Source organism: Pygocentrus nattereri, chromosome 30 (genome assembly GCF_015220715.1).
Source record: "Pygocentrus nattereri isolate fPygNat1 chromosome 30, fPygNat1.pri, whole genome shotgun sequence".
Classification (NCBI taxonomy): domain Eukaryota; kingdom Metazoa; phylum Chordata; class Actinopteri; order Characiformes; family Serrasalmidae; genus Pygocentrus; species Pygocentrus nattereri.
The window spans coordinates 4,623,857-4,636,367 of record NC_051240.1 but is presented as its reverse complement, the minus strand read 5'-3'; the positions used below and the strand labels follow the sequence as shown (position 1 = coordinate 4,636,367).

Sequence of the window (12,511 nt, the reverse complement as noted above, 5' to 3'; positions counted from 1 at the left end):
GTTTTAGTGGAAATTAAATGAAGGATGATCGCTGATTTGCACAGTACTGTATAACCATTGTAAACTTCTTTACAGGCCAAGTAGTTCCACAGGCTGGATTTTGCTGTTTCGTGTGATCAGTTACTATAAAGTGTGAGAGAAAAATAGCAATTTTAAAATGGACATTACAGAATTATGCCTGTCGATTGTACTATTCCTACAACAAATTCTGAGACAGATTAAATGTTTGGTAGATACTATAGACGAAAAACTTACTATGCTTCTAGTCTTCTTCAGTCTTGATGTACAAACGTCCTCATCACTGTCTTCAGAGGAATAAATGTTCAATCCTGAATAGGGGTTCTGAGTGTTCCTTGCATTCTATAAAAACAAATAATTTAATACATTTTAAAACACAATTTAATGACAAAAAAAAAAAAACAGGGCTCCAAAGAAAACCAAATGGTGATATTTTGGGAAAGCTGTTGGTGATCTACCCAGCAGCTATGAGCCCAACCCACAACCTATCTTGTCCAAATGATATTTTCTGTGGATTTATCAGTTATTGTCAAAAATACCACCAATTAGGTGGTTTCTTTTACATTGTAAAGAATTATATAGTATTGGACATACAACAAAAAACGTGATTTTTTTATTTTATGAAAAACGAACAAAATTACTAAGAATTCCACATTGGTACAATATTTTCATTAATGACACATAAGCATTGTCATGTATGTATTTTTGATTGTCATATATATGTTAGAATATTTAGCTCCTTAAAATTGGTTCAATTGACAATTTGTGCAATTAGTTGGTTCAATTGACAATCAAGTGACTAGGTGCGACGTCGGATATTAGTTTCAACACGCACAGAAACTTTTGAGAAGCACCTGAAGGCCATGATAGGCCAGTTAAATGTTCTACATCTCTCAATAAATAAGTTCACTTAGGATTTTACCTTTTAGTTGTTTGTCCAATTTGAAAATGTAGAATATGTAGAATTTCAGCAGAAATATAAACAATTTAAAATAGATTTACAATTTCTATTTTAAAATAGAAATTTGGAGCCTTTTATATCAGGCTATAAAAACAATAAAAACAAAGAAATCACAACTACTTCACTAACAGAAATTCTGAGCCACATTCACAAATACCTGAGCAGAGTTTATCCAAATGGCACATTTAAAGCACTGCTGTGGTAACTTAATCACCAGCCTGAATTCCCATTGAGCCTATATAAGCCCAGATGTACAGCAATCACAAGACTAAAGTAACAACTTTGGCTTCTAAATACAACATACAGTAAGATTAGTAGGTTTTTAAAGCCTGATATCATGAATAGATTGTCACCTTTTTATTAAATGATAGACACAGTATGTAAAGACTGCTAAAAAAAAAAAAAAAAACAAACAAAAACATACTGTTCACCCTCCAGTCCATATATGGAAACTGAGCTGCAAAAACAGCCAGTTTTGATTTAATAGCTTTCGCAAGGTCAAGAATATACAGTATATACAGTACTGTGCAAAAAACTATATGGTCAATAATAGAAAAAAAACATTTTAAAATAAATACAAATAACACTAGTGTAACAAGCAGTGATTTTATGGATGACTGTTTTTTTAACCATTTCCAAACCTCTCCTTGTGGAAACCCTGTACTATTTAGGGTTATCAATACTTGGTTTGGCTAATCAACATTATGTTAAATCAAGTGTCTAATGAGGAACCAAACTCTGTTCTTTACACTAGCTTTCAAGATTTCAACCACTTTTTGAAATAAACTTGTTACTTTTACTGTATTTATATTTATTTCCATTTATTCTTATGACATACAGATTACTAACACAAACATGCTCATTGCCAAGATGAATGATAAAAAATATGCTTAAAAGGGAATTCCAAAATTCCAATGATTTTTCCAAATTTTGGCAAATTTCAGACATTGCAACATAAACAAAGACATTCAGAGTGGTTTGATGTGAAATAGTTAATTGTAGAACAATTTACAGACTCAGATTTTCTTGACAGTTGTGCTGGTGGGAACCAGGGGTAAATGTCTACAGCACAGATATATCCATTTATTCACTATCCAAAACTACCAGTAAACCTACACATCCTCTGAGTTTTTACATGTAATGTTGATGATGGTAAAATAGTGGAAAATCTCAAAAAGGTCTACTTTGGGGACTATTTTGCCTTAGAACACCCTGCATGTATCCCTCCACCAGGAATGGATTAAAATAAGTTGATAAATATGACCTTTTAGGCAAAATCGTCATCACAAAACCTCCTTAAACAACGCCTCAGGTATCAGAGTTCCTCTTTCCACGCTCAACACTTCTGAACAATAATGTATATGTACCTATTCAGCCTACAGCAGCTTAGCCCTGCCTACTCAGAAGCCCAGAAGCTGTAAGAAATGTTTCAACCTGGTCCGTGTTCATTTTATTTATTTTTATATAGGACAATTTTATACAGGACAATACAGGACAGCAATACAGGACAGCAAATCAGAACTGTTTAATTCAAAGGGATAAAGAGAGGTTGGAAAACGGTCATGAACAATTGAAATAGTGGCAAGTTTACTAAAAGATACCCTCGTAAATATTTTAATGATAACAAAAATGAGAAACAGATTAAAAATGCCCTTTATTTCTTCGCTCTCCTGTGCCGCTTAACACAGACATGTTCAAACAATCCGATCAGATAAAAACTAAAAACATTGGCTGACAAACTACTTCAGAGGTTCTATTTGGGCGGCACAATATGGACATAAAATGCAGTGTTTGATGAAGCTGTCTGATGAGCAACTGGCTAGATGTGATGAAAGTACAGATTTTTTTGGGATCTGTAAAGAGAAATCTAACTAGCTTTCAATTAAACAATTATATTTATATATATATATATATATATATATATATATATATATATATATATATATATATATATATATATATATATATATATGTGTGTGTGTGTGTGTGTGTGTGTGTGTGTGTGTGTGTGCGCGCACATATACATACATACACACACACAGAATTGTTGTAATTCAGCCACATTGGAGGGTTTCCGAGCATGAACCACCTTTTTAAGGTCATACCACCGCATCTCAATCGGATTCAGGTTAGGCAAAAACATGGAACAGTGGTGAACCTTCCCAGGAAGGGCCGGCCAACCAAAATTACCCCAAGAGCGCAGTGACGACTCATCCAAGAGGTCACAAAAGACCCCACAACAACATCCAAAGAACTGTAGGCCTCACTTGCCTCAGTTAAGGTCAGTGTTCATGTGTCCACCATAAGAAAGAAACTGGGCAAAAATGGCAGAGTTCCAAGAAGAAAACCACTGAGCAAAAAGAGCATAAAGGCTCATCTCAGTTTTGCCAGAAAACATCTTGATGATCCCCAAGACTTTTGCAAGAATACTCTGTGGACTGACGAGACAAAAGTTGAACTTTTTGGAAGGTGTATGTCCCATTACATCTGGTGTAGAAGCAACACAGCATTTCAGAAAAGGAACATCATACCAACAGTAAAATATGGTGGTGGGACTGTGATGGTCTGGGGCTGTTTTACTGCTTCAGGACCTGGAAGACTTGCTAGGAATCATGAATTCTGCTGTCTACCAAAAAATCCTGAAAGAGAATGTCCCGCCATCTGTTCATCACTTCAAGCTGAAGCGCACTTGGGTTGTGCAGCAGGACAATGATCCAAAACACACCAGCAAGTCCACCTCTGAATGGCTTAAGAAAAGCAAAATTAAGACTTGAGTGGCCTAGTCAAAGTCCTGAATCCAATTGAGATGCTGTGGTACGACCTTAAAAAGGCGGTTCAAGCTCAGAAATCCTCCAATGTGGCTGAATTACAACAATCCAGCATAGATGAGTGGGCCAAAATTCCTCCACAGCGCTGTAAAAGACTCACTGTCAGTTATCGCAAATGCTTGATTGCAGTTGTTGCTGCTCAGGGTGGCCGAACCAGTTATCAGGTTTAGGGGGCAATCACTTGTTCACACAAGGCCCTGTAGGTTTGGTTTTCTTTTTCCCTTAATAATAAAGACCTTATTTATAAACTGCATTTTGTGTTTACTTGTGTTATCTTTGTCTAATATTTAAATTTGTTTGGTGATCTGAAACATTTAAGCGTGACAAACATGCAAAAGAATAAGAAATCAGGAAGGGGCAAACACTTTTTCACACCAGTGTGTGTGTGCGGGGGTGTATATATATATATATATATATATATATATATATATATATATATATATATATATATATATATATATATATATATATATATATACACACATACACACACACACAATTACATATAGCTATTCATTTATTTCTATTTCTTTAGTAGAAATATGGAATGAAATGTGTGTTGGGACAGTAGCTTTGCATAATTAAAAACAATACTGCGTTTTTGTAATTGGCTGTTTAGCCTAATGGTTAAGTCACTCATTCCATCTCAGAGAAGGTCTTATTAGGATTCTAGCGATTGGTGCCAGCAATGATATGACGTCTCTGGCGCTGTGTGTGTTAGGTAACCTGATGCGTTCCGTCATCTCCACTCTTAAAGTGTTTATCATGGAAATTTGCATTTCAATACTGACACCAAAAATGATTTATTCATTTTAAACTTTCTAACCACCTGCAACCGTTTACTTGATTTTCATTATTATTATTATTATTATTTAAATTTTTGACACTGGATTCTCATTTTAGGGCACTGATAATAAATATGCATGAGCTTTGTTTCAGTTACTGATACTTTAAACTGAGTTACAGTTTTCCAAATCATAAGACACATATGGAATGTTTTAAAAAGAAGGCTTACCTGTTGATTAGGCGCCTCTGAACTGGCAGGTTCATGATTATCCATTACACTCTTTGACTGGCACGATGGAAAGCCGTCCGCTGAACTCATCTCAGCAGAAGTGCTGTTTTCGGTTACCTGTAAATGTATGTCATGTTTGATTAACCGAATTTGGGTTTAGAATCAAAAATAAACACAAAAATCACTGGTTGCCTTTAAAAAGCAGCGGTCGTGTTTATGTCACAGACTTCTGGTGGGCAAAAACTGCATAAATAAACAGACATTTCCCTCAACCTCCGCCAGTCCTACATACGATTTATTTTTTTCTTGCAACACGGATCTAAAAATATTCAAGTTCCAGCAGTCAGCAGAACTTGCCTGCTGAGTTTCCTTCCAAGAATCTGACATCATCTACTCTTCAGTTAATAGCTACAATTAGGCCACTGTGCTTTTCAAAATAAGTTTACTTTCATTTCTTTATTTATAGATTAACTGCCAAGCAGACAGCTGGCATAATTTGCTGTTTGTAAACTCTTCCTCATTTCCATTTTTGCTGTAAACTTCAGATTGTAAGTCAAATGACCATTTTTCCTGGTTGTCAGGAGTTTGACCATTGTGAAATTCTCTTAAACTGTAACCTATACAGTTACTCATAGAAAAATGCCATGACGGAATACCTTGGAATTCCTATGGAATGCCATAATGCACTGACATTCAAGGACTCCCTAAGGATCATAGTCAGTTATATACAGCACAAATTCTTCACTTCTTGAATGCATTTTCCTACTTAGAACCATTGATTTATTTCACAGTAGTGTAAATTTTAGAATATATGAATTAGAATTTAAGGCTTTTAAAAAGGAAGAATAATCTTTGTATTTTTAATTTGCTAAATGTTAAATTAAAAATAACTAATGTTAAATGAAAGATTTTGGTCTGGCAATAATTTAAAGCTTTTGTTTACCAACTACTCAAATAATCAAAGTGAAACTAAGGCAAATAACTGAAAAACTAAGTGACTTATTAATTAAAAAATGGTCTTCAGCTGCAGCCCTACAGCATAGTAACAAAAGTAGCAGCCTGGTGGCGTATATTTGAAGTATTTACTTGACACCAACACATTCTTTAACTTGCTTTTTCATTTAAAAACAACTGGTATTCGACTGAATACTTTTTACTAATTTTTACATTTTTTTTTAATTGTAAAAAGCAGGACTTACAGTACCTGCTGTTTGGGAGACTTTGAGCTGGTAGCACTGTAATCCAATGGAGGTGGAGGTTTCCACTGGGTTGCCGGATATGAATTCTGGGAATTAACCTCAGCAGGTGAATGATACTCCATTACCTGAAAATACAGATCCATAAGACTTTTGTTTCTTTTTTTTTTTACTTACTAAGTTCGTATCAGTATCTGTTCCTATGAGTTTAATATCTAAACAGGGAACGCATAATGGATCAGTTTGTAGAAACATTTGAGTGAGTGAGGTGAACCATCAACTAGAAGGCTGCAGGTTAAAATCTTAAAGTGTATTGAAGCTGAAACAATCTCTGATTTTAAAAAATAGTCTTTTTTTTTTTTAAACGGAACAATATCTATATAAATCTCTGAAGTATTACTGTGCAGTTATAGATTGTTCTGGGATTTGATGATCCTCACAATTCAGCTGATACCTTCAAAGTTCTGATAATAAGAAGGCCATTGGGTGAATGACAACATGCTAATAGTGATGTTAGCCTTGCTCATCTTTCTTGAATACAGCATGCATTCTCCATCCGTCATTTTCTCCATCTATAATGCTGATGCTGACTTTAAGCTCTACATAAATGTAAATGAAACTTACATTAATTGGCTGTTTGGGGGGCTTTGTGCTGGTCGCACTGTAATCCAATGGAGGTTTCCAGTGGCCTGACTGATAGGAATCCTGTGAATTACCTTCAGCAGGTGTGCGGTACTCCATTACCTGTAAATATATTTCATAGTGTGTCTGGCTTAATGAAATAACACAAGAAACTAGCATTTTCCCTGTTGATTCATGGTTGTTTCAACTCATTAGCTTGCGTAACAAGTCAATGATAAGCAGAAGAGCAGAGAAAAGATTACATTGGAGGAAGAAGGGCCAAACCATGTATGAAAAAACAACAACTCTAAGATATTCACATACTTTTAGTCTTCACAAAGGACAGATGTACATGGTACTAAACGCAGAAGTGCTAATGATTGAATAAATACGTATAAGAAAAAATCTTCATAGTGATTTTATTTCACTTTTAAATCATTTTATTTACGGATTAGCTGTATTTTAATGTTGATGATGGTAACTTTTTTATCCAGGTCCTAACTGAATGTAGTATGAGGAGATAAAATGACGCACAGCTTGCTCTGATTGACAGATATTTAACTGATCTAAGTAACTGTCATGACTTTTTGACCATCAAATGTCCGGATCAAATTCTGGTCTGCAAATTAGCAGCTGTGTGTTTGTTTATTTAGCTCCTACACTTTAGACGCTTGTGGAGTTTTTTTCTTTGGCCTTTTTTCATTTTAAAATAAGTTCATTTAATATAACTTGGGTTTTCTTTTATTTTAAAAAGGCAATGTGACACTTTTGATTCATCAATCACATCAAAAGTTGACTTTAACAGAATATTTATTTGAGCTCAATACAATAAATAAACAAAGATATGATCAGGGATAACAAATATAATACAACCTTCCAGTCTAACATTATATCTCTATGGGAGAAATGCTTCTCCCAGGCTCTTATTATGCATAGTAGTTATTAATTTAAACTGATCTGTGGCTATTTATGTTTTTATTATTTATTCTTTTATTCACAAGGTGTATTCAACTGGATCTCTCTTAATATCTATATTCACTACAATTTCTCCAACCCAAACTTAGTATCCAAGGACCAACCGAGTCCTTAGCATAACCCTAACTCTGGAATAAACCCATATAAAATAAGACAGCCTCATGTGACCAAACACTGAATCTGATGAGAAATTAAGAAATAAAAACATGTTTTTAGCCTTAAGGTGCGGTCAATTTGAAACATTTCCTCAGAGAACATACGGACCAAAGGAAACTTACAGTTTCAGATGGGAACATTAATGAGCCTGGATGAGTGAAAGCCATTTCACACTGAAGTGACTCCTAATGAAGATGACCAGCCTGGGGAAAGATGTGTTTATCACCCTCTATTTTGTTGTGAGCACCTTATTTAATGCGCAAACTGCATAAGTAAAGAAATGTGGAGCTCCTTCAATCACACACAGTCCTGTATTGAATTTAAAATGATAAAATTCATTTTATATATATATATATATATATATATATATATATATATATATATATATATACACACACACACACACACAGACAATAATACACACACACACACACAGACACACACACAGACACACACACACATTATATATATATATATAGTTACAGGCTTGACATTATCACAATAGAAGAACCCTTTCGGTGCTATTCACAACCCTTTTCAAAAACGTTCTAAACAGAACCATCCACAGGACGTTCTGCATCAATCTGAAGAACCCTTTAACAACGCAAAGGGTTCGTTGAACGTTCATGGTTCTATATAGAACCATTTTGTTTACCAAAGAAGCCTTGAAGAACCTTCTTTTTTAAGTGTGTACAAGCTTCTTAACAATAACAGAACCCTTTTTGGTGCTACATACAACCAAAAAGGTTCTATACAGAACTGTATGCAACATTCTCCATTTATGTAAAGAACAATTTTAACATGAAATGGTTCTAAATAGAACTCTTGGTCGAAAGAGAACCACTCCTTTCAGTAAAGAACGCCTGAAGGACCATCTTTTTATCCGTGTAAATGTATGCAGGCTATCCAGAACGTACGAAGCTGAAGTTAGCGTCTTGTTCCAATTCTCCGTTCCACCTTAAAACATGCAGCAGTTACATCCTGCTGCTGGCAGGCGCCACACTGCAACCGCTGCATTTAAGGTGGAATGGGCAATTCAAAAAACAGAAGCTGGCGAACAGAAGGTTAACCAGCTCTGTAGAGAGTGTGCGGACCTACACTGCGTTTTTAAAACAGCACAATGTCCCCAGTGGCACAAACATGAGAAATGAACCCAAAAGAGAGACGAGCTCGGCCGCTGTGTTGTTGTTTTGTGTTGACTGTGTCGCCCCTGCAGTCGGCTAGTCTGCTAAAGGCCATTCCTGCAGCCCTACACTCAGTTCGCCTCGTTTCCTCCCGATTTCCACATCAGACCATATCTGGGACTCTCCTTTACCTTTTATTCGAACTATATCCCTCTTTCTTTGTCCGTGGGTCCTTCAGAGGCCGCAAAGAAAAAACCTCTAAGAAAAAAACTCACTTTTTCCACCATCCGATGGATTCGCCTCCTTCCTGTGTGGCCTGTGCCGCTGTAACCCGCGTCAGCGCCGCCTGCTGGTGCTGGAGTCTCTCCGTGTTGTTTCCACTGGGCTTGAAATGAAATGGAATGAGTTTTTTCTTTTCTTTCTTTCTCTTTCTTATGCCTTTTTCCATTTTTTAACCCTTGTTGTATCTTTGGGGTCAGTTTGACCCCATTCAACGTTTAATGTCGCTTAATTCATGATTAACATTTTTTTCTGCTTCACATTTAAATGACTTTTTGTAATCAAATGGGGGCAGCAGAGTAAAATCATCAGTGCTCTCTGGAGTTTTAGCTGCATGGAACATATGAAATATAAAGATTTTACTTGGTTGTTCTGGATGACATTGAGGCCACTATTAAATAAAATGTTATAATAAAAATAAAAAAAAACTTAAGAGCCTTAATCGAACCATGTACAACACAGGGGAGGAGATTTTTTAAAACTGTTATGTTCCGAGACAAGGCATAACAACACCCTTAGTTTATGTTTACGTTGTATATACGAAATGAAATGAACATAAACATGTCCATAACAGGAGGGTCAGCTGGGTCGTCCAAACACCTCGAGGCTCTTTTTTCATGGGGGCGATGTGACTGACGCTGCTAAAGCGCTTTGACTGGTCGCCGTGACAGATCTTGTGTGTGATTGGTCGGCCGTGACAGATCTTGTGTGTGATTGGTCGGCCGTGACAGATCTTGTGTGTGATTGGTCGGCCGTGACAGATCTTGTGTGTGATTGGTCGGCCACATCAGTTATTAGTTTATTTGGAACTGAATATTAATCTGAGCTTGATATAATGATTAAATAAAGATACAGTCAGGATTAACAAATAAATCCCAAATCTCCCAGTCTAGCAGGACACTTCCATGGGAGAAATGTTTTTCCGTTTTTTTGTCACTGTGTATAGTATATATATATATATATTAACATAGATCAGTGGCTATTTGTTATATTTCTATCCTCTATTTAGGTCCAAATGACAATGGAATTTTGTTGCACTTATTTATTTAAATTTTACTTAGTAAAGAAATTTCTTTTTATATATTTTGCAAACTGTTTATTGCATTTGTAAACTCAACCAAAGAAGTCATAGAATCAAAACTATGAGTCAGATAATTTAATTAATTACTTTTTTTTTTGGAAAATAATTGAGTTACAAAATTATGATTGACACGCCTCTCAGCCTTCTAAAAAAACTTCTAAAAAAAGACAACCTTTATCTGGCGTACTGTATCTAGCAAAAACCGTTTTAATATTATGTCTAACGATTACAGAAAGACGTTTAGCTCAGTAACTGGTTAGCTTTTCTTAGCTTAGCTGCTGACAGTTATATTGATAAATCAGCCAGATTGAACAGGACTGTACAGCTCTCACATCAGCGATTAAAACAGTCTGTGTATATGTAACCCACCTGGCTTCATCGTGTATTCTTATTATTTTATTATTATTTATTTTATTTACACAGGACTGCTCATTTGTTTTCAGACCCTTCTCTCTACCCACCGTCATACAGTTCCTAAAGCTCAACCGCAGCACCCTCATGTTTATTATGCAGTGTGGCATCAGAAGAGTAGTAAGGTCAAGACTCACGCCCAGCATGAATATTATCTATATTCATTGCTTTCTTCAGCAAGCCTACTCACTGTGCCTGAAATCATATTATTCTTCATATTAGGTAAGAATTTTTTTGTAAAACTACACTTTATTCTTCACTGACGCTGTGAGTAATGCTCTGTGCTAACTGTGAGGGGTCTGCTATTTGGCAGCGAGCACTAAATAAAGTCATGGTCGAAACATGTTCTCTTTTTCTTGCTCTTTATTTATTATGTATATGCTGTAAGCTTCATTTTGTACTGCCAGGTATAATAGTTAATGCTGAAAAAATCATGTAGTAGTTTCTTTCCTGACTCAGGACGCAGATTGAACTGAACGAATGTGGTCCAAACTCAAACAAAGAAACCTAAGCTGCAGCAATGCTTTGTTGCCATGGCCATACATGCTTTTATTCAGGCTATATTCGTGTTGCCACAGTTTGTGTGTAATTTTAGTGTTTGTTACAATTTTATTATCTATTTCTTATTGATAATAACTTTACAGTTTGAACCTTAACCTTGTATGTTATCATGCAATTTAGAAGTCTCTGCCTAATTAACAGTCAATTTAATTAATAGTCATCCTATCCATCCATCCATTTTCTAAGCCGCTTCTCTGTCAGGGTTGCGGGGTGGGGTGGGGGGTGCTGGAGCCTATCCCAGCAGTCTTTGGGCGGAAGGGAGGATACACCCTGGACAGGTCGCCAGTCCATCGCAGGGCAGACAAGCACAGACAGTCACACACACCCAGGGCCTGACTGCATGTCTTTGGACTGTGGGAGGAAACCGGAGAACCCGGACACGGGGAGAACATGCAAACTACACACAGAGAGGACACCTCTTCATGACTGCCACACTTTCATGTCTCTGACCACCTGATCTGCGGATGGGAGATTGGTTCCTTGCTCCTTCGCATATGTGAGCAAGAAAGGTAACTGGCTGATTACATGGTGGAGTCACAGTAGCTGTTGAAAGCAGCTGAAATTCAGCAGCACTAATGGTTGCTTTCTATGAAGGTCTGAGCAAGGAGCTCAAGGACAAACTGACTGCTCATGATCAATCCTTGACCTTAGATGAGTTGATTGAGGTAACCCTTACACTGGACAATAGGTTGCAGAAATGAAACAGGACTTGGGAGGCTGGGTGCCTCTTGCACCCATTATGCCCTACCCCAATGGGAATCCTCCCATGATGGGGTTCAACATATGCAGTTGAAGCACATCAAGAGACTTACATCAGAGCGGGTCAGTGCCTCTGTTGCAGTAACCCAGGACACCCTTGCTCCTCCTGTCCTGAGGTCACAGGAAAAGACCATGTCCATCACAAGAAAGCAGACCTATAACAGAGTGATTTACTTTACCTCTGAGTTCTGGGGTGTTTCTGAGTGCCTATTTTTTATGTGGGCAAAGCAAGGAGGACTGCCTCAGTATCTTCGTTGACCTAAGGGTGGCAGGGAATTTCATTGACCCCACTCTAGCTATGAATCTGGGGTTGCCATTTCGTTGGACCACCCCTTGCCCATATCTGCCATTGAAAGGTGCTTCCTTGGGTCTGTGTTTGAGTCTTTAGACTAGGCCACTCTTGCTGCAGATTGGGCAGCACAGAGAACAAATATACATTTTTCTGATCAATACTCCTGATCTGCAATTAGTATTAGGTTTTCCTTTGCTCCGCCATCATAATCTAATGTAAAATCTTTTTGTGGAG

General features: G+C 36.8%; 1 protein-coding gene across 1 annotated transcript in view; it reads right to left on the bottom strand.

The window, feature by feature from the left end:
* LOC108424829 overlaps positions 1-12,511 on the bottom strand; it is a 51,986-nt gene that overhangs the window by 5,976 nt on the left and 33,499 nt on the right. The window contains exons 5-9 of the mRNA XM_017693089.2: positions 9,170-9,279; positions 6,643-6,762; positions 6,027-6,146; positions 4,823-4,939; positions 256-360 (exon numbers count right to left, since the gene is read on the bottom strand). Of these exons, the coding sequence (XP_017548578.2) occupies positions 256-360; positions 4,823-4,939; positions 6,027-6,146; positions 6,643-6,762; positions 9,170-9,279 (572 nt within the window). The remainder of the gene's footprint in view (positions 1-255; positions 361-4,822; positions 4,940-6,026; positions 6,147-6,642; positions 6,763-9,169; positions 9,280-12,511) is intronic.